Source organism: Fringilla coelebs (genome assembly GCF_963513975.1).
Source record: "Fringilla coelebs genome assembly, chromosome: 4".
NCBI lineage: Eukaryota > Metazoa > Chordata > Aves > Passeriformes > Fringillidae > Fringilla > Fringilla coelebs.
Window position 1 is genome coordinate 56,949,292 of NC_140032.1, and position 23,343 is coordinate 56,972,634.

The 23,343-nt window shown below is 39.7% G+C and overlaps 1 protein-coding gene across 1 annotated transcript; it reads right to left on the minus strand.

Moving 5' to 3' along the window:
• Positions 1-9,022: 9,022 nt before the first annotated feature.
• On the minus strand, positions 9,023-15,137 carry LOC311153015 (uncharacterized protein). The gene is made up of 5 exons (XM_084204536.1): positions 15,021-15,137; positions 12,588-12,728; positions 11,770-11,796; positions 11,076-11,155; positions 9,023-10,498 (listed from the first exon to the last, which is right to left on the minus strand). The coding sequence occupies exons 1-5, from the start codon at positions 15,064-15,066 to the stop codon at positions 10,385-10,387; spliced, it is 408 nt and encodes a 135-aa protein (XP_084060662.1). The 5' UTR covers positions 15,067-15,137; the 3' UTR covers positions 9,023-10,384.
• Between the last annotated feature and the right edge of the window lie 8,206 nt (positions 15,138-23,343).

The following is a 23,343-nucleotide window of genomic DNA, read 5'->3' on the forward strand; positions in this document are numbered from 1 at the left end:
CCTGAAAAAAAAGAAGGAATAATTTTGATGTTTATTTCTTTTTTATAAAGAGATAGTTTATGTATCCCATTCCAAACAAAAAAGATATACTCCCTAATCTCTAAAAACCTCAAAATTTTCACAGAAGTTCACACCAGGTTGATGGGAAGAATTATTAAAAACAAAGAAAGAGTGTTTTGCCCAAACATCTAGTCAGGTTTTTCTGCATTCTTCCTGAGCAGCACGTCACCTTGATGTTGCACCAGTCTGTAATCTTCCAATGAAATCTATCTCATCACTGCCATCACACAGCCTATAATAACTGTATTTTATACACTGGAGTATAAAATTAGATTTCCCTGAAATTTCTGGCTGTCCATTGGTTTCACTGTGGTTTTCTGAAGGGAGATGCTCATTTTCCTGACTGTCATCTGAAGAGACCATGGTGCTTTAATTGCTGCTGGAAATGCACTGTCATAGTATTCAAGCCCATTTTTCTTTGGGTGCTCCTGTTAAGGAATTCTCAGCAGGTATGCTGAGGTATGCAAATCTCTAGTAAAAGGTAATTTTCCAATTTTTAGAGAATGTATCAGTCCTTTGAAGCCCCCATACACATTGGAATTGTTTCAGACACTGCTTCCCAAAATTTGAGCACCTTCTAGAGTTCAACTTTTTTCATTGGGAGGGATTTTTATGTTACCATAGAAATGAGTGATGAAGCAGAAGGTGGCTCCTGGTGAATAAAACCCACAAAAAACCAAAAGCAACCAAAACCTCCCCCATTAACCCCCCAAATACAAACTTTCAGCAAGAATTCTCCTGAAGAGGAGAAACAGAAGATTATTATTAACCTTTTCCTTAGGGCTATGGTGTGCATCATTAACTTGCATTGCACTGGGTTACTGAAAACCACCTAAGTGTTCACACAACCAGACAGCAGGGCTGTTGTGTAGGAATTAACATAGGAAGGGCTTTTATCACTAGGAGAAAAATAACTCATATTTAGAACCATCCAGTCCTCCAGACAAAACTCTTTCCTTTTTTACCCATTAGGTAACATTCAGAGACTGCAAGATGTTCTACCCTATCTTGTGAAGAAACACCTGAAAGGGCACAGTTTTACTGAGCTGATTTTGGTCTGAACTGGAATTACCAGTTCCTTTGGACTTCTCTGTTAACTAAAAGGTCTTCACGCAAAAAAAAAAAAAAAAAAAAAAAAAAAAAAAAAAATTGGTAGGTATCTTCTAACCATCAAGGTGGTACCAATACACTGACTTAAATATAATTAAAGCCCAACAGCTGTGTTTGCAAAGCTGCTGAAGGTACAAAATACTGGGGTTTTTTTAAAAGAAGAATGCTTACATCACCAATGTTTGGGCCAAAACACTCCAAGTTCAGGGTTACTTCAAACTGCAGGGTTTTTTTTCCCATTATAAAGACAGTCCTTGGTTACAGTACTCAGCTCACACATAAGCTCTAACTCTGAAACATGCTGGTCCTTCCTCACATTTTGATGCCTCAATCAATAGTTGTGACTTTGGTTTGTAGTTGCCTTTGGTTTCACAAGGCTAAACACTGAGTTTCTTGATTTCACTCTCTGAATCTCAGCATTTACTTTTCACTTCCTTTCATCCAATGCCTTCAGTCTTTCAAGCCACCACCTCCAATTGTCTTCCCTTACTTCAGAGACTTCATCAGTGTTGGTTGCTTATTATCTTTGCTACTTTCAGCCCTCAAATCTCAATTCCCCATCTGTTCTTCCAGTCATTGGTCTTTCAATACTCTTTTTGCTATTTCAGCTTTCATAATCTTCTGGACTTCTTCGACATATTACTTCAATTTATGTAAACTATTTCTATCCCTGATCTCTGTCCTTGCTTCATTCTTGTCCCCTGGGTATCTGACATTGTCACTAAAGCCTTATACTCTTGCTTAATCTCTTCATTTCATTTATTCTTCACATGCTCCCAGCTCTCATTCCAAATTGAAAATACAGCTTTTTGCTGCAGCATTTCAGAACTGCACTTCTTTATTTCTTACATCTCCGCAAAGGGGGCATCTGTATCTGTATTATTTATATGCAGAAGACATTTTGGTCATGCACGTTGTGTGACTACATAAAAACTGCATTGTTCTGTGCCTCTGCACCACCTCTGAGGGTTCCAGGATTCTGTGTGGTGAAAAAGCTCAAGGGAATTTTTTTAGAAGATCGTATTTTCCACTGACAGCTCGTTCTGAGCTGAAGTGAGTGTGCACAACAGTGACATTTTTAGCTGTGAATCCAAACGAAATTTTTTTTTGGTAGTAAAAGCCAACCTAACTCTAGTGTTCAAAGGGCTGCTGCTATATCCACTTTCTCTGGTTAATAATCAGCCAGCCACATCTACCTCTAACCGGCCATTCAGCTCCAGACTTGTGGTTTCTTTGAATTTGGCATAACCTACATGACTGCAAAACGCTGAGCACCAGCTTCCACTAGTCTGGAGTTGTCATTAAAATCTACCTAATTTATCCTACAGACAGGAAGCTGAGGATTCTGTGAAAAACAGATAGGTTCTCAAAGAGACAGATCCTGCCACCAGACAGTGCCTTGGAGAAGCCTTGACTGCGTCCTCATTTTCTCCTCCCATTTGCACCAGTGGGAAGAGAATGAAGTGCCTTAGTAGAGGAAGATATAAAGTGTATTCCTTGATGAATAAGGATGAACTCCCTCATGTGAGTTTTATTTTACTTAGTTGACTGGTTTTGCCCAGAATGGAGCAATAAACAGAACTCATTAATTGTAACATTAATGAAGTCCATGGAGGTTGGGATCAGACATTATCTGTTCAGTTATCAGAATCTCTGAGTCCTATGCAAATATTTTGCAGAAGAACAGAGACAGGATTATAATATTGTCATTGAGCTCATGACTTCCTTCCAAGACCTTCCTGCTAGGCTCCACTCATGCCTCCATCTCACCTCCTGCACTCTCAGTGAATGCCCTTTCTTTGCCCGTGAAATGAGAGCTGCAACACAAGACAGGATTTTTGTGCATGTCAAAACCCTGATGACAAGAGAAGAGCAGAGAGCTCAGCATGGCTCACAAGCTGCAGGTCTGCCATGAATTCATCATCAGAGAGAAACTGGTGGCTTTAGTTGGCATTGGTATGGAAACAAATTGAGAAGCAGAACCAGTAGGCCATAAAAAGGTGCCAAACCATCTATCGGTGTTCTCGATAACTTACACCCGAAGTCAAATTTTCAGCTATTTTCCCCACTAACACACAACCCAATTTTGGTCCCAGTCATATTTGTAATGAGCACATGCACACCTGCTTCATTTTCTCAGTTGGCTTCCTAACAAATACCTGCACAGTGGGGAAAAAAAAATGTGGCCTTTATTGGCACTAACCAAAACGCTTGTTAGTAAAATGTGTGAAATAAGATCCACTTTTCCAAAGATAATCCACTTTTATCTGATTCCTGCCAACATTTCTAGAATCAGTTTAATTTTCCTGATAAATAAGTAGCCTGTGACAAAGGGGTCACATTTCTCTTTTGCTTGGTTAGTATAAAATGTGTAGAATGAAGTCTCTTCATCTCCAGCACAAGCTGATCCAGTTCCACCAGCACAAGCTGATCAGGAGCTTACTGCAAAGAAGGAATCCATATAGGATTTCTAGGGGAAAATAGCTTTCTGTGATGGCTCATATCAAATACAGCAGACACAAATACTCTACAGAGTTCTATTTTACTGCGGCTGGTGGCCACCCTCTCTTTTATGTCATGGCAATACATCTCTTAGTCTTTGTCTTTTTCCTAATTTGTTGCTTTTCACCCATACTGAGTGTTCCTGAAAACACATGACTGAAAGCAAACCCTTTAAAGTTTCACTCACTACAAATCCCAGAAACGGACTCAGCTTCTAAAACAAATTATTACAAATATGTTTGAAATAGAAATTTGAGGGGTTTAATAAAATCTAAAATCTAAAAGTATCTAAGGTATTTTACCTTACCTTGTGAAAGGTAGCTTCCCCGGTCCTCCCCCCAGCTCCAGACCCTTCCTGATGGTATAAAAAATGCAAATCCTGAATAGAATATATCTTTAATCTTTTTCAAAAACCTTAAACATGCTATGCCCTAATTTTAGTTGTGAATGTTTCCTGGTTTCCTTTCAGTCCTCTTCCTAAATTAAAGCTGGGCATTGGGATATCAGATCAGATAGATATCAGGAAAAGGTTTTCCCCCCACAGGGTGGTTGGGCACAGGAACAGGCTCCCCAGGGGAGCACCAAGCCTGACAGAGCTCAAGAAGCATTTGGACAATGCTCTCAGGCACAGGGTGTGACTCTTGGGGATGGTGCTGTGCAGGGCCAGGATTTGGACTCAATAATCCTGTTGAGTCCCTTCTAACTCAGCACATTCCATGATTCTGTAACTTCCTCCCTCTAATACTGAATCCATGCACTTCCAAGAAGTTGATACTTCCTTTTAAAGATTTTTTTGCAAAGTCATTATTTTAATGGGAATCTTTCTGATGATTACAGAGTATTTCTCTATCATCAGGGCCTATCACTGGTGTTGGAATTCAGTATACACTTAAGAAAGAAATTCCAGCCTCCTGAGTCACTAGAATGTCTCAAGATGCTAAGATTCAAAATGCAGGGATGATAAACAAATTCTTCTAATTGCAGTAAGATCAGAATTTGGGATTTGTTAATCATCCTCACCATAATCCCATTTAAAAATGCATTTATTTAATGCTAGGATTATACATCTGGATCAAGGCTTGTTCTGGGGTGACAATGGGGCTCAGACAGACTGCCTAGGTGTAATGAGGCTGAGGGAGGAATAACAATGTCCCTATTCATATACCCAGACCCTGCAGCATCCGAGCCATCTGCTGCTGAAACTGCAGATCTGGACTGAAGAATGCCAGATTATTTCTCTGTCCTGTTATTCAGACAGCACTTCTCTTCTGACACAACTTGTAGGCACTAGCTCTGTGCTCATTTGTTCTGTTAGAATCCTAGAGCAACTTTTAACTCAGGAAGGCACTTTGCAAGCTCAGAATAACATGAACTGGTGGAATTCTAGCCCATAAAAGAATATGTCAAACTGGATGAAACTGTAAAAGGAATTCCTTTGTTAACACAAAAGGGATCTGAACTAGAGTTTTAGTTCTAAAGAAGTAGCATGGTAGAAGACAAGAGCAGCACAGTATCTGTAGCACAGAGCAAGTGAAATGAAGCTCAGTAAATTGCTCCTGTGAGTGGTTTTGATGACTCCTGTCAATTAGTGGTGGGAGAAAATTTTGCACAGTTTGGCTCACAATTACCACAAAAATTAATTTGGTTTAGAGGTGAACAGCAGCACTTCTGAAACTTCCTGAATGGTCTGGGCTTGAGCCCCAAGAAGAACAAAGCATCACGGCCAATTTCTCAAAATGTCACAAATTTGCCTAACAACAGTCCATAGGGACATCAGCATTGCAGAATGTTATAAAACCTGTGCTAGATGAAGAAGGGCTCCTTGTGCAAAGATCAGATTTTTTTCCAACTATTAAAGCTGATGGAATAAACAATGTAAAAATGGTTTTATTTCCCCCTAGAAAACAACAGCCTCCTTAGTAGTTACTGAAAGCCTGTTACAGTCACTCACTGGCTAAACAGGTTTTGATTCCTCTGATTATTTTTACTCTCTACTAACAGCAGCGATTCTTCTGCCTTCTGTGGAGAAGAGAGGGAGCTGGACTTTGCTTTGTTTCAGAGCTGACTTTGCTGTCTTTAATAAAAAAAACCCAAAATATTTGCACAAGGTGGGACTGGACTGTGAACAGCTTGGCCTAGTTAAAGTTGTCCCTACCCTTCAAGGGGTTTGAAAAAGATGCTCTTCAAGGTTCCTTCCACCTAAAATCAGTCTATGATTCTACATACTCAAGAACTATGTTAACCAGAGTATGTGAAACACAATTTTTTCTACATGGCTTATACATCTTTATGTTTCTTTACCTGTCCAGTCAGTACTATAAAATTTTCAGAATTTTTGCTGGAGGTTGCTACAAAGTATAAGTTAGTCTGATAAAAAAAATTTAAGTAAATAGTCCTCCAGAAATTTCATTTTCATTTTTGTTTAAATGGAGGCAGGTATACCTGAAATAGGCACAAAGTTGTTCCATTAAAATCAGCCCAGGCATTTCCCTTATTAAGGCTACACTACAGCTACATAAAATGATCTCTCACTAACTGCAGGAAAAAGTTCTCCTTGTCTGGTGTACTTTAGGTGGCACAAACATGGCAAAAGAAATTCTGCTGCTTCTTCTCCAAAACATTCTTTTTGTGCAAAACAAACAAACCCCAAAGAAACGAAGTTAGGGCCAGCATGAAGTGAAAAAGAGGGTGTTGCCAGGGAGGGGCACAGGAGAACCTATCTCTGCAGGGGCATTTCACACAAGCCTTATCACTGGCACACATTAGAATACACCCCATTCCCGCTCTTGATGTGGGCTGGAGTCCCCAAATCAGACAGCACAGATGTCCTACTCTGTCACATGTCCATACTGTGCTTGGGCAGGAGGGAGGGAACAGAAAGCCATGGTCAATTATTTGAATACTATGAAAGCATGATTCTAAAGTGGTGTCTGACAGCAAGACTTGGTGCTTTGAAATCAGCTGGTTGGAAACTCCCTGCCAACGGACTGATGTCCTTCTATCAAAAGCGCTGTCAACAAAAAGTATCCAGTTTGTGTCCAGCACCATTGCTTCCAGCCATTCAGCCAGCTACCAGCTCACTAGCAGAAAGGCTTGTGAGACAGAAAGGTATTGCATGTGTTGGTCTGTGTGCCTACTGGATGCTCTGCTCCTTGGCAAGGATTGCTGAAGAACAGAGCAGTCTACAGAGTTTTGACAATTCACTGCAAGGTGCTTGCATATTCTTGTTTGAGGTGCTGTGAAATGGCCTGGCAGGAGTGGCTGCACCTACTCTCTGTCTAAATAGAGACACACATTATTAAACACACCCTTTCTCACTCCGTAACATATTTCCCCTTTACAATATTCTATCTGGTTTCCTTTATAAGTTAAACGTCTATAGGCAGGAAAACATGCTAGCTGCTGCTGGGTTTGTTTCTAGCATATACAGAGAAGGAATGGAAAACAATTGGATAAAAATAAAATTTCAAAGGCCTGAGGGAGGACTTCGCATAAGAAAGGTTTTAAAGGTCTAAGTTTTTACAGCCTGGCTTCAATCATACTGAAAATTTTTCTCCTGTTTCTTCTTCTTCTGTTTATGAGACAGGTTAATGCAGCTTGTGGTAAACCTTTCAATTTATGTTCATCCTTATGGTAAGCAAGAGTAAATCTTTTGCTGTGACCAAGACGGCTAATGTGCATAAATCCAGGGATGTACATAACTAATACCAGTGACTGTGTAAAATACTGACCATGTTTTTTAGCCAGCCACATCCTTTTGGCTTCAAACTCATGTCTCACACCATAAGTGCAGACACCAACTTCTAAAAATTTTGTAGAAACCGTAAAAATTGCCATTATTACCCCAGAAAGTACAGTAAGCTTTCCATTTTGAACCTCCAGTTATTAAAAGCAGATGTGCTTTCACATTTTTAAAGTGCTAAACATGAAATCAATGGAGAATAAGTTACACTCTTAGTTTGGAAGACAAAACAGTTGTGCTAGAGGTTCTGTAAAACAAATGACAGGGGAAAAGGAAAGAGAACTGTCCACTGGTCTCATAGCAAAAAGATGAAGAGGACAATGAACAACTCTGTAAGTTTTTTTTAAAGGGAGGGAGAAGAGATCTTGACGTGTGGAACTAATGTTTTCAGCACATTGTACTGGTTCAAGTCTGCACTGCTTAGAAAGGCAGTAAATTTGAAAAGGTTTGAATGCAAATTGAGGAAGATCACCCATATCAGCCCTTTGCTTATGTTTTTGCTAAGGCACCTGTTCCCAGTGCTGCTGGCTGCAGTGTACAGGGCTTTGCAGCTTTTTACAAATCATCCACAAATGAAGCAAGCTGCTGTACAAACACAACTATCTAGCTGTGGTAGTTGTTGGGAACTGGAAATTCAGAGCTTGAAGGGACCTGCAGAGACTATTCAATGCAACCATGCAACCTTCTTCACACTGTGCTGGTAATAAGGGTAATTTGGGTAATCTGGTTTTAAAAGTAATCCCCAGTTGACAAGGCTCCAACACCACTTTGAGTAGTTTGCTTTTCTCTTCTTGAACTCAAAAAGACTCATCTCTAAATTATACAAAACTCATTTCCTTCAAATTGAGGCAATTCCTACTCATCTTTCCTATATTGGAAAAGAAGTGTGAATAAACCTTTCAAACGTGCTTAAATTGAGTGTAAGGACAATCAAATCACAGGTAGGATGTGCTGCTGCTCTCACTTTCACACCCACAGCTTCTGCTCATCAGGGCTTTCCTGATTTCCACAGAGCTCTCCCTTTTCACTTATTTCCTGTCTCATTTCCAAATCCGAGCCACAGAATATGTGTCTCTCAAGTTTTGCCATACTATCTCCCCTCTTCCCCAGAAAGCTGGGACTGCCCTCTCCTCCACAGCTCCATCATTCCCAGGAGCTGCTCCCCGGCTTGGCAGGCAGGGAACTGAAGAGCTGTGGGCCAAAAACCTCCAATTTGTGTCAGCCCAGGTGCTGCTCAGGCTTCGTTGACACAAGTCATTTCAAGCCCACGGGTAGTTTATCTCCTAAATACTCAGCATCCACTCCTCTGGCACTGGCCACCCAAGGTAGAGGAAAATTTTTTCAGCAATCACAAACCTCTTCAACAGTGCAATAACCAACATGAACACCAAATAACAAATATTAAATATTATTTCTAGCACACAAGTTCTGTAAAAGCTCAGAAAAAAAATACAACCACTCTGAAAGTGTTTTCAAAAGCAAAGTTATTCACAAAGAGGCTTGGAAACATCAATTAAAAAGCACTGTAAACATTGTTTATATGAATTATTCCTCACAAATATTTGTTATTCTTATTTCCTCTATATTCAACTAATGCTGTTTGTTGCCCAGGGGACTCTTGCTCTAATATCTAAAAAAGCATTTAAGCACTTACAAAATTTCTATTAGCTGAAATAAAAACAGAAGATGCACATTAAAAAAATATACCCTACAAGCAGATTTAGCCAAACTCTCCCACCCTAAATAATATTGCAACATATAAAATTAATACAATTGCCACATTCTTAAACTCAGAGTAAATGAACAGAAATGGATATTGTTAGCTATGGAGGTGATGGAAAAAGGGATGAGCTTTCAAATATTCCTTCGCATTTTATTTCACAGAAGTCACCTGAAAATCTCTTGAGTTTCATGACAAAATTGCCTTTATTTGTAGAAAACATCAGCTGGCACCTGAATTTGAAAGCTGAAATAGAGTTCTTCATTATTACTGGGTAAATGAATGCTGGTTTGAGATGATTTAGATAAAAACAGAATCTGTGCCTTCCTGCCAATTTACAGCTCTCGGGTACCTTCACTGCTGTGGGGTTCACACACTATGCTAAGGACATACTACTGGGCTTGCACTCCAGACCAGGAGCTCAGGCTCAGGAATTACGGGCACTTGCCAAAGCTCACCCAGGAATATTCTGATGGAGCCATCTCAGACAACCCCCTTGCCTCTCTGCTCCTCTTGCCTGTGCCAAGTTACTGCAGGGCAGCCCTTTGGGCCCCAGATTACCCAGCTCCTGCTCAGCCAGAGCCCCACAGCACTCACTGGCTGCTGAAGGGACCTGGCATACATTAGTGCCACTCAGTCAGGGGAAGAATGACTCTTGATTATTATTAAATGGATTTTAAATTTAAGAATAAATTAAGCCTGAAGACCTGAATTTTACTGGATGTTACTGTCACACTTCCACTACTTCTTCCACTGAGTAGCACAATGAGCAAGCAAAGGTTTGCAGTGGTCATTTTTGAATAATCCCTGACCAGGAGTGGGTGGGTGTATCAACTGTGTAATTTAAAATGACCTGTAAATGATAACAATATCTAGACTAGCAAAAGAAACAATACCTAGGAAACTCCCAGGCACTGGAACAGCACTGTTTATGCTGGTAAACTAGTTGTGGCCCAAGCCAGATTTTGGAAGCTAAAACCTTCCAGGAGCCATTTCCAATAGGAAATTCACAGGTATACAAGCACAAACAGTGGCCATTCCAGCTAATCTCAACAGTGGTCGTGTTCCTGTGCAGGTTTCATTTATTAAAAAATGGTCTAAGTGTGGCATTTTCCCTAACAAGGACATTTATAACTTCAAGAATGTAACTTTTTTGCAGAAAATAGTTCTTTTCAGAGTGCTGTTCAACTATCTACAATGGAGAGGGCATTTCTTTCCTCCCAGAGGGTGATGCAGCAGCTCCCCTGCTGTCACTGCACTGCTCTCTCCAAAGGCCACTCCTGCTGGTTCTCAGGCACCGAAAGGCTCCGCAGGGACACTCCAGCCTCACCGTAGGGGATGGGATTGAGCTCAATCGAACCTTCCTGGGAAAGAAACACAAATGCATCACCATCACTGAGCTACACAGATGGAAAACCAGTAATGTCAATATAATACTAGTCCTCCTCATGTTTTTCCTTATTATTAAATTGTTTCAGTAACAGACTTTTTTTGCATATCTGTTTCTATAGTGTAACTGCATTTATTCTTATTTTAAGTTACCTAGTATTTTAATTTTTATCCATAATAACTCATCACAGGTAAGACTAACTCAGATAAGAATAACTCAGACAGATAACTTGAACACTTCAATTATCATTGCTGATGCAGGACCTTAGATGAAAAAAACCTGCAGACCAGAAACCATTCCTATAAAAATGTCAGCAGGTCCTACCCAGGAAGGGAGGTCAGCTGAGGTAAACTAAATTTTGATTATAAGCTGCCTAATTTTAAGAATGCCATCCAATGGTGACAAAAAACCCCTTCCAGTGGAAAAACAACTACAGTGCAAATGAACATCAGAAACCTGAATGATAAGTGGAAAGCTGAAATTTCATGTTTCATAATATATACATATTACACACACAGTGACAAATACCCAAAGAAAAAATTTGGACTTACCTGTGATTTTTTCCATGCATACCAAGAAATAGCAACTATAAGAATACAAAGCAACACAAGGGCAATGCTGACTCCTGCCACTAGAAGAGCAAAAAGAAAGGTAACCTTGACTCCAAGCCATTAAGACAAGGGAAAAATTAATACCTACATTTGTAGTGAGTAATTATGCAGCATAAAATAGTTATATGTGGCACTAAAATATAGGTCTTGATTCTTCCTACAAACAAAAATCTCATCCAAGTCTGGGTTTGTACTGGAATAAGCCAATCATGTCAGAGATCATGACAGTATTTTTTTTTTTGGCAGTGCAAATATGTGCTATAATTAATCTCCTTTTTTTTTTTTTTTTTTTGTGAGGAACAGTTACTGCTGATCAAAAATTAATACTTGTGTTACGGATTTTATTAAAAGAAAAAGGCCCAAAGTGATAGTAACAGGAAAGCAAATTACTCTGGTTCAGTCTGGTTGAGTGATACTGTCATTACTCAAATCAGCAGAGAAATACCATGACTTGCCATTAAGGAGTGTCTTCAATACTATTCTATGAAAACAGAGTTCTTCAGGCTAATGACAAGTCCATACATAGCTTTTGTATTCTATAACTAGCTGCAGTAAAAGAAGTTAAAAATTCAAAACTTAGGTAACAAAAAAATTATTTAAACAAAAGTACAATATGTTGAAATTGTCAACTTACCTACTAGAGTTGGCAGACTTCTTCCGGCTTAAAGGAAAATAATAAAAATTAGAAATTTGAGAAAACTGCACAGCCATGTGTAATGAAGCTAAAGCTGGATTTCATACCTCACTAAGAAGCAGAGAGACTGCAGGAGGAGGAAATAGGGAGGGCAGGTGAAATCCCTGGCATTTCAGCTACTAACACTGTCCCAGCAGCTGCTGTGGAGACCACCACCACCAGCAGCCAAAGCCCCAGAAAGGTAGGATTTGAGAAAGCATTAGTGTTCTGAGCCTGCAGCTAGGAAGTGTCATGCAGCCTGTGCTGTGGTGTCAAGAGCAGAGGTGGGCTTAAGACAGCAGTCACCCCAGAAAGCCCAGAGGGAGCAGCGTGGCATTTGAGACACACCCAGCGGCGGGTGCTGCACAGAGAGGTGTCACAGAAAAAATCGAGACACTTCACAGGTCTGGGGGACCTTTTCTGCTGTTACCTTCTTCATTAGTGTTCTTTTCTTGGCACAGAATAGCTAGCCACTGATCATGGAAAATGCCTGACATTTTATATTAAATGATACATTTCCTGTCCCTTGACAGACAATTATTTAGGCTGTGTTATTTGAGATGTCTGAAATATTCTTTGTGCTTCAGCTTCCACCTCTGTAGAAACAGGTGGAAACCTGTTTGTTTAAATCAGTCACAGGGTTATATTGCTGTTAAATTGGTTTGTGCTTACAGTTCTTCTAAGGACAGTCATTGGATGTATTCCCAAGACTCACATGTGCACACCCAAGGGAAGAACTGACTCAGGATTTGAAGGAAGCAACAACTTAAAAAACAGACCTGGATCATAATCACTCTCCCATGAGTCTGCTGCACCAAATTCCTTATCAGGTGGAGGATGTAAAAGTGAAGGACTAGAAGTTGGTACAGGAGAAGAAGTTAGTACTGTTGTCTCTTCCTCCTGAGCGTTACAAAGATATCCTAAAATTAAAAACATTTCAATAAATTATTGCTGAAGTATGCCATACCCTTTATTAATAAGGTTGTTTGATAATTTCAGTTATAAGATTCAAATGCTTGTAACTTGGACAATCTTGCTTGCTGTTTTACATTTGGAATGTTTCCCTTCATCCCTTTATTTTGTGTGAACATTTCAGTTGAAGTTGTTAAGATATTTCTCAAAAAAAATTTGGAAAAACTCCCCTCACTGCCATTTACTCAGCTTAAAAAAAAACAACAACAAATCACAGATATTCTTTTCAGCTATTATTTCCTTGCTCTGCAGTAAGACAATGAAATCCATAAGGGAAGAGTAGCAGAGCCTTTACTAGATTTGGGAACTCTGTGAAAATTACCAAACCCATTTTCATTTGCTTTGATGGGGGTTGATAGGATATAGCAGCTCAGCCCACCTGGGATGTTTATTGATGTACTCATCCTTGTTCTCACTCTTCCTCTTTCCCTTTATGCTTCTCAAATGGGAAGCAACCACACTGATGGAGATGATGACACTCATTTGTTTGCATTAATTAACAAATATAATTAACATCCCTTTTTCACATTATTCTCCCCTTCAATTGCAAATTAATGAAAAAGAATTGGGGAGGGGTGAAAGATACTTTTCCTGAACTTTTTGTTAGTGACAGGAAAGAGGAAAACTATACCCTTTTATAAGTTATTGGAGCATTAAGGAGATGCTTTTCACATCCCCAATTGTGACATAAAAAACAAACCAAAACAAAACCTCTCCTATTGAAGCAGATATTCCAGGAGATTCCACATGGACTCAAACATCACAGGAGGGCAAAGCTCTGCCCTGTGAGATTTTTTTAAACACAAGTTTAAAAAAAGCAGCATCATCAAAGGTCTTATTTAATTCTGGCCTCCCCTGAGATTTGCTACCTACAAAGCCCTTTCTAGAATGACAGCATTCCCTCCAGGCATAACATCCATCCACAGCTTCTCTGGAAGAGAGCAAACCTGTGCACCCAACAGTACTAATGGGCAGATGCTGCCTCTCTGAGAACATGCAGCACCTGTTAGCAATGCATTGAAGTTACTCCAGGGTTAGGAGAGAAACTTTCTTTGTCACTTTGAAGCTTTCCCAGGACTCTGCCAAGCAGGGCATAGCTCAGCAGAGAGGGGTGATATATATATTTCCATGGACTCTTTAGAAGAGGGACAGCAGAAATTCTCAGCCAGGCTTGTTTCAGAACACATGTGCCCTCATGATAAGAAGGTCCATTAGCCAACCCCCTCCACCTCTTTGCACCTTCTTAAATTCTCCCTCTATTGTTAGAGGTTAAAGAAGAAAGTGCTTTATGTCTTCACACCAGACTGAACCTATTCTTTTTCTTTCTCACAAGGAAACAGTGTTCTGGTGGAAATTTATGAAACTGATACAATTAGTCACAAATTCTAACAGACAAACATAAACCCCTTTCATTACTGTCCAGTATTATACTCAAATGATGTAAGGTCTCTCTAATACAACATTCAGTTACAAATTCTGAGTATCAAACATATTCATTAGCCAGAACTGATACAAGGGGTCCTGAGTAGTGCAAATGGTGCAGTTGGGAAGTTCATGAAACTTGCAGAGGGAGATCCCAGCCATTACTCCTACTCAGTAAATTTACAAAGTCTTTGTGGGGGGGTGAGAAAGCCTGGTGCTTATAGTTAAAAGGCCTGAAACAATTAAATTTTTTTGTTTCCTTGCAGCAACACTGAGATACTGCCACTGTACTTGCAACCAGTAGTGCAGACAAGTAAAAAGACATGAGATGTAGGTGTTGTCATTTCTCTAGTTTTATTGTTGATTGTGAGAATATTGATCATAACTGATATTAACATTTATTTTTGTCATTCATTATTGAGTCTAAGATGACTAATGTTGCAACAAGTCTTACCTTTTATACTGGCACATGTCTTTTTCTGTATCTGCAGAGGGCTTCTTTAAAATACAACCTAAATTATTCTTGAGGTTTTATTAAAAGGAGTGTCACAGATATTTGCATGGCAAAATAATTCTGTGCTTTTTAAGCATTAGCTTACTGATTAAGCTTAATTCACTGATAGAGATATAACTGAAGTAATCATTCATGTGGTACAATATAATAATACACAGACAAAACACTTTCAATTATTGTACTTATAGATCTAGACATATGAATTAACATTTAGAATGTACTCAGGAATATTTTCAAAAAGTAATTGCAGCCATTGAAGAGGAAGTATTGGGTGAGGAAAAAATATAAAGAAATGTTCACTCACCTGTAAACAACAGAATGAACACAGATATTGTCTTAAACATCTTCATTTTTCTTTTTGTGTCTGCAAGAGGGTAAAAGCACCAGGGAAAAATCCCTGGGTCACTGTCCCCACAGCAAAGAAGTGCCACCAAAAGCCACAGACCTCAAAAGCCTGCCCCTGCTGTGCTTATCATTCTGCTGTGCTGCTTATTGGCTGAATCAGACTGGCTCCTGAAACAGATGTTGCAAGGGCTGGGATGCCAAATGGGCTCTGTGACTCCAGCAGTTTTGGATCTACTGAAAAGAATTTTCACACTTCACCAAGTGTGTAGCGAGACCAACAGGTGAATGGCAAGCCCTATTCATATGTATGAGAAGTTCTGAACTGCTCATTTCCTAAAACACTCCAGTTTTGATGAGGATATTCTTGTATGTCACACCTGCAAAGAGACTGTGTAGATCTCAAAGCTCTTGGTAAGTATGGAAAATGCATCCAGATGGAAAAGCCTGGACACATGGAAGTGAAATGCCCATTGACCACAAACGCCACACATTTTCTTTGGCCCTGATCACAGATCATGATATATTCACAAATATTTAGGGCACCATAAAATTAAGTATTCAAAGCAAAAGCAGTATCAGCTGTAAAGTGTAATGACTATTCACATACCTAGATATTTAGGATCATTTAAAGAAACGATATGCCTTCCATAGCTGCTTCCCAAGTCCATCTCAGAACTGATGGTCAGTGCTCCAGATGGGTTGACAGAGGTATGAACTTCATCAGAGGGTATACCATAGAGTATGCTGAGTTAACTACTGATAATTTGAATTTAAAAGAAATAAATTTGTCAAGAAAAAGGAATTTGCCCAGCAAATTATCATCCTGCTGTCAAAATTTCACCCTCTTTCTCTACTGAGATGATTTCTTTTGAGATATTCACCAGTACAGGAGGGAGTACTTGTGTCCCCCTGACCCATGAAAAAGATACCAGCTGGACCTTCAGGAGTAACAAGCAAGCAGGAATAACAAGCATTTGAACAAATATCTCCATTCCACAGGACAGCATAATGCTTGCAGCCATGTGTCATTAACAGCTTTTTTTCAGTGCACACCCTTATCTTTTATTCAGAACATTTATCAGGCTACAGCAGACTTTTTTTTCACTGCAGAAATGCCGGTACAATGTTTTCTGCCTTCCAAGTCCATTGCTAACCAGCATAAGAAACCACTTTAATTATGCATCCTTTTTCTTTCTCCCAAAGGCTTTCTCCCAAAGACTGCTTGTGTAACAGACATTTTCATCTCAGACTTTGTTTGAAGACTATCTCCAGTAACAATTATGCTTTTTCTCTGCCTTCTTAGAAACATTTTCACTGGAGTAAGAAATTAATATCATCATGAATCTCCTGTGTACACAGAAAAAGTATTCATGCAAGAGACAAGTATGAAGAACCCATATTCTCAATGGTATACTCTGGAATTCCCTGCCCTGGTTGCCATATTCTGCATTTCTGAAATCTGCTGTCATTGCTATTGCTAGCAAGAATGCCAGAGTGAATCCAGTCTTCCAATTTTACAACGTGCCACAGCAGCAATAGGTGCACAGTACGACAAACAACAGTGATTTATTTTAAAAAAAGTGGAAGTAGAAGAGAAAATTTAGAAATACACCTATAAAGAGGTTTGCTGAAACTGCAAAATTCAGAAGGATTTTGTCAACCCGATTCTCCCCAGGGAAATTGCCCAAATATTTGGAACCCTTGGCAATCTCTCTCAATTCCGTATTTTCATTTGCAGTCCTATTCTTGTCCTCACACATCCAAACAGAGGCACCTCAGGTTTCCTGCATGACAGCAAATTTACTAAAAATACTTGATAAGTTTTTTCAGACCCTCAGAAATTTGTTCTCCCTTTTCCACCACTGGCATCTGGGAATGTTGGGTGCTCCCTTCCTTTTAGGAGTGGGACGTGACGGTCACACGCACTAATTTTCATGTCTACACTGTTGTATGTGGTTGGGAGCTGTGGTATGAACAGAGAACTATGACTGATTAATTAATGATTAATAATGATCATTACATTAAAACTCTATTATGTTTCATTATCTCCTTGCACGACAGATTCTATTTACTTATGAAATAGTAAGTGACATATCTCCTAAGCCAAAAGGGCTTTGTAACAAGATATTTACTCTAAGCGGACTCAAAATCATTGCTCCCGCAGATTCAGTCATACACACTACAGCCTACCGTTTGTTTTTTGGTCCTCATACATATATAAATGCACACCCACACTTACAGCTCTTTTTCTAGGCGAGGAGGTGCTCCAGGAATATCCCTGCGGAATTTTCCTTGGAAAAGCAGGGCTTATTCCTCCAAGGAATGAGCTGCCAGAATCCCTCTCTGGCAGGTTCTCCCAGCCCTAGCTGCTTTTTGTGCATGGCTCTTGTTACACAAAGCCATCACCCACAACTGAGATAACTGAACGGGGCAGATTTCATGAATCTCTGTGGTTAATGAGCAACGTGGTTGTAACATGTGGAAGAAATTTTGTCTAGTCTGATCTGCAGCCACTCACTGGTAGGTTCTCTCTCCAAAATTTTAGCAGTGCCTAGCAGATATAGGAAGTGGAGGTAAGTAGTTCATTCCTCTTCCTGCTTACCTTGGCAGAACTACTGACACCACACAAGAAGTTTCAGTATTGTGGACAGCAAGTGATCACTGCTGTCTTCCACCTCATATTTGGAGAATTTCAAAATTAATCCTATTATCTTTGCCTTTTGAATTCAAAGTAACACGTTGGCCTTTTATGTTAACTCATTGTCACAGCAGTCTGTATGGGATGTTGTTTAATTTGAAGAAACTGTCCTCTTTGTACTGGGAGCTGCAGACATGTATAACACAAAACTCCTGTCTCAAGCAGCTTTAGTTTCATTTAGGTCTCTCCTGCTTTTCCTACTTGCCAAAACTATGGATTACCCCAAATGCCTACAGGAACAAGGGAGATTGAGCTGCACGTTGACTTGGATTATCTCAAAGTTACTGCACAAAATGATCCCATGTATTGAGGAAGGACCTTTCACAGGCCTGGTGAGAATCTTACCCCCAAACCAGGTGAAAATTTGCCCCCTATAGCAACAGCTCTCATTTTTGTGCTTCCATGTTTGTGCTACAGTGGCAAAGTCCTTCCTTCACAGACTGCAGGTAGTTTGCCTTCAGCACCACGTACAAGTTGCTGAAGTGAGAGACTGTCAGCTATTTATTTTTTCCCATATGAGCATTTCACTCAAGAACTATAAAATGCTTCATCCTCTCTACGTTTTTTAACAGAAAATAACATTGTGCCCCCTGTGTTTTAGTTCCCTTGATCTATTGACCACACATTTTAAGGACAGGCTGACAGCTAGCATGTCAGTTATTTTCAGATATCTGTCTCTGTCAAATTCAGAAATCCCAAGAAAATAAACAAAGTGCAGGATTATAAATACATGTGAAATCAGAGCTGTCATCACTCTCAAGGATTTTCCATTGTGCCTGCTGCACTGTTTTTAAGCTAAGATTTCCCAGATGTTTAGTAGAAATGTTTAGAGAGTAAAGCATTTCATTTTTCTGATGGGTGCAAGATTCTTAAATTTAACCTGTTCACAATTGGAGGGTTGTGCCTTTTTTTTTTCCTCCACTTGTATCAGTGGAAGAGAATAATAAACCAGTTTAGCAAGTCTACACGGTTCCTGATGGGCTGAAAGTTGTTGTTTCAAATTATTTGGTACCCTTAATATTCAGATGAATAAAACAGAACAGAGACCCCCTGAAAGGATTCTGCTCATGTGTGCTCACCCCAATGCTGAGAGGCCAGCATGGGTCTGTATCGCTCTGAGCCATAGAGGAGGAGAGCAGGAACTATACACTGATTTAAACTACAAATTTTAATTATGATTAAAAATTTAAAGCAGGAAATTTTATCTGAAATGTTTATCTTACCTTGCTAATTGATATAACTGTATACCTCCAACTTTCTGGTCAAGTAGGAGTATAGTTATACATTTTAATGGAAGTAAGTATAGTTTGAACATACTTAGAAACAGTTTTTATGCTAGTTGAAAATGTTGACTGACCCATTTTCTATGCCACCTGAAGCTGTTCTTCTTTACTTGCTTTTTATCTTTTGTCAAACTGCACTTGAAAGAAAATTAGATTCCAGCTGAAAACATATAAAGGTTCTAGAACTAGTAGATCTTACACTCATAATGAGTCATCTTATGATTTTTACTCTCTTTCTGGCTCAGACTATGGATGATTCAGGCATGAAAACAATCTTCAAGGCAAGAAATACCTCCTCTGAACCCTCTGAACAGGCTGCTGTTGTCAGAAAGGTACTCAGAGCTTCTAGGTGCTTGAGCAGTGATGCCTCCAGCAGAGCAGGGCTTTGGCTTTCTTTTAAACACCTGCAGTACACTTTTACTACCTGAGTACTAATGCTGCTTGCATTCCTCACGCAATGGGTGCAGCACTTTGGATCACTAACACCTCACAGATCCTGGCCAGAGAACTGCTGCTGGACAGCCAATGTGATAACAGGGTAAAATTGTTTACCTTAAGGGTATTCTGCTCATCTTTGAATTAAGATGTCAGCTGTTTCCCATGCCTTTATTAATAAAGGCAATACAAAAAATAAAAGCAATACAAAAAGTCTCCCCATTCTGAAGTGATGCTGTACTTTGTATGCAGTCAGCTACTGCAATTTACTGTCCTGTTAAGTTCTCACATAAACTGCAGAAATCTTAAAAGGTTGTAGCTAGGTGGCTTGTGCTCACTGCCCACAGCCATCAAATGACATCAGGAATGAAGTCATGTAATCGGCTTTGCCACCCTACACACAGATTTTAAGATTGCACTCACATCTCTCTATGTGTAAGAGGATTTTTCATGGTTTATATTACAGGGAAGACCAATTTCTGTACACACCTCGTCTCCTTCCCATTCCCACACTCTCTTCTGTCTCTTACACATCCATACACATGCTTTTACTCATGAGATGTTCAGTAACTACAAGGCTGAATTCTTCCACCCTAGGTCATTAGCCCTCTCAAGACAGACCCAATAAACAACTGAAACAGCAAAGGGATTTAGGCATTTGATCTCTGGAGGAAACATCAGAACTCTGCAGAAGATGTCCGTGCAGTGACGAGTGAGAGGAAGGCAGGTCAGAGTGGAAACCTACAGAGCCTGCAGGCTGAGCTGTGTGCTACCACATCACAGCAAAGGTTTGTTCTGCAACAGCAACAGCAGTACAATGCTGAGCTCCCTGTGACACAGACTTCTGGCAGAGAGCTGCAGGATAATGCCTTCATTCATCCAGGACTTTCAATTTAGAAACCATTGCAGCACCCTTCCATTTTACAACATAATTAGAGAAGAGGACAACTGCCCCTCTCCTCCATCTCTCCTGTAAGAGATTACATTTCAGAGCACTCAGAGATACAATTCCTTTATCAATAGGATGAATATTGAGGAATATAAAAGCCCAGGGATACCTTTGTGTGGGATCCCTCCTCAGAAGTGCCAGCTTGAGCTGTTATTTTGTTGTTGCACCATGATTAAATTGTTTTAAGGATCCAGATGTCTGAGACTCTGCCATGGGAAATCTGGGGGGTGGTGAGGAAACCTGTCTCTGTGAGTCTGGGGAGTGTAGCTAGGAAGAGGCCTTGGTCCAAGCTAAGGCTGTGCAAGTGTGACTGCCAGAGTGGCTCAAGTTCACATTCCCAATGTCCTTTACCACTAACTGGGAGACTACTGGGAGTCTTTTAAAACTCAATTACAGTGCAGCAAAATACTTCGGAGTGGTGGGCAGAATGTGAGAGCAAAACTCCTCAGGGGAAGTTGAAGTTGAACATTGGAAAAGGTTCTTCCCCCAGAGGGTGGTTGGGCACTGGAACAGGCTTCCCATGGAGCTGGTCACAGCACCAAGCCTGGCAGAGTTCGAGAAGCATTTGGACAGTGCTCTCAGGCACATGGTGTGACTCTTTGGGTGTTCTGTGCAGGGCCAGGAGTTGGATTTGATGGCCCCTTCCAAATCAGCATATTCTGCGGTTCTGTGATTCCTGCTATTGGTTAGGGGACAGTCTTGGAAGGAGAGATCTGAGATTCCAGCCTTGCTGTAAGCATGATTGCTGTGCTTTATCTTGTTTCTATTAAAATATATATCTGCAAAGTGTTAATGCATGCATTCAGTTATTAGCTCCTTCATACACAATTTTTTAGCACTTCTCTCTAGCATGCTTCTCCCAGAGCACAGTTTAATCTACTCCTGTTAACACTGTTAAACATGAGCTATCTGCTATTTGCACATCACTGAGTTAACATTAGCCAAAGAAAGTTTCTCATTACCTAAAGTCTGAGTCACAGGCAGAGATGGACTTCATGGAAGTCAAATCTACCAAAGCACTCTGCCCAAGAAACATGGAAGGCCTGGACCTTTGTAACTGCCCATCACTTCCACAGCTGACAAGAGAGCAGTGAAGTTCAGAGCTGCTTTTCTCTTCAATCTCCATTCAACAATATTGTTTTGAAGGAAATACCCAAGACACATTTTCCTAAATGTATGCCTTCCCATAGAAAACAGCCTGGTCTTATGTCAGAGTGTGCTACATTAAAAGAAATACCATAAAAACTAAAAAATCAAGATCTGAACCATTGTGGTCTTTGAGTGGGTACCTAGGCATCCCATTTTCTCAGCTAAATTCCAGTTAGTTAATAATGTTACCTATTTAGGCCTTACGCTTGAAGGTCCTCTGCTCAGTAGTATGTGCTGGCTGAAGCACAACATTTCCAGTGTAGGTTTGGTTCCTTTTCACAGATCAAAGAAAAGACAAATGCCTTAAACAAATGGTCCAAATGTGAATAATCTTGCACAATATCCATTTTTACAAATAAGAAGCTTTCTGGTCTTATAATTAGCATAAATATTTTGCTTCCCCTAATACGCTAAGTTTATACATTATTATTTTAAACTTAAAATACTGTGAACTGAAAGACCAGGTCGGAATTCTTAACACTGAAAAAAAGGTCACTGTTTATTGCCCACTCTCCCAAAGCAGTGCTCTGGAGAAACTTTGAATACCTGTTCTTGTCCTTGGGCACTAGAGGTCACCAGTGGAACAGACAGGAGGAAAGGGATTGGTTTTAATAGTCCCCAGTAGTACTGAGGCCTCAATCCCTCTCCTGAGACTTTCATTTGAAAGTTGTTACTGGAAATCCTTTGGCAACTCGAATTTTGGAAGAGTGAGATAAAACTATTTCTTTCAAGCAAGTTATGTCTCAGATGTATAGCTGTGTATGTATTTGAAAGGGATGGGTGTTTCTTGAAAATATGATTTATTCATCCCTCTGATACTTGAGAGTTCCTTGGCTGATACCTGCTGTATTTGAGCTCTGAGTAATGTTGTTGAGACAGAACCACAGAACACCCAGCAGAAACACATGTTGTTTCAAACGAAACAGCATGGCCCATTTCAAGGAAGAAACAGTGCTCCTTTACTGGTTCCATGTGTGGTGTGTGAGGGGTTCACTGAAGCAGAACGTTCAAGAACATCAGTTGCATTTTTTGACGAAGAGACCACACCATCTTTTAATACATTCAGGGCTTTCCATTTCTATGAGTGACACTTATGACCAAAAAACCCCCAAAGTCCTCTTTGCATATGAAGAGGGTTGGAAATGCTTAGAAATCCATGCTTGAGCACAGCCATTCCTTTAGAGAAAATACATCCAGATTTTAACCTCTAAAAGACAAAATTTGCTTAAAATGTTTCTATCAGATCAGTAGCTAAATTTAACAACCAAGTTTATATACTTATCAATTATTTATATAATGCCCAATACTACTATAATCCTAAATAAGAAGCAGGTTTTTTTAGCAACGATTCATTTAATAAAAGTGTTGGATTGGTACAGTGCAATAAACATATAATGTGTAATAAACGTACTGCTGCAGTTATGGAAACTGATTATAATCAAAAAATTCTGCCAACAGAAAGACTTCTTGGTTCATTGAAAGTTATTACCGCGTCAAATATCAACTCAAGGATTGTTTTGTCAAAAGATTTCGTAAGATTTTGGATATTAAACCTATCACAGATTGAAATTTTGATGAAAAGTCTATCAGAACTCTATAAATCCTAAAACCTAAAATAAGCAGCAGAAACACATAGGCTTTTTGCATGCTTGCTTTCTTCACCCAAGTTTCATTTGACTTTGAATTCCATTTACTTTGAGGTGCAGCACATAAAGAAGTCTTGAATCATGCAAAGTTAAAAATTATGCAGGCAGGAGGAATCTTAGCC

Coding starts and splice junctions, on each gene's coding strand:
- LOC311153015 (XM_084204536.1), bottom strand. CDS start 15,066: ATGAAGATGTTTAAGACAATATCTGTGTTCATTCTGTTGTTTACAG. Junction 12,729..15,020: donor GTTCATTCTGTTGTTTACAG/GTGAGTGAACAT, acceptor TTTTAATTTTAG/GATATCTTTGTAACGCTCAG. Junction 11,797..12,587: donor GGAGAGTGATTATGATCCAG/GTCTGTTTTTTA, acceptor TTTTCCTTTAAG/CCGGAAGAAGTCTGCCAACT.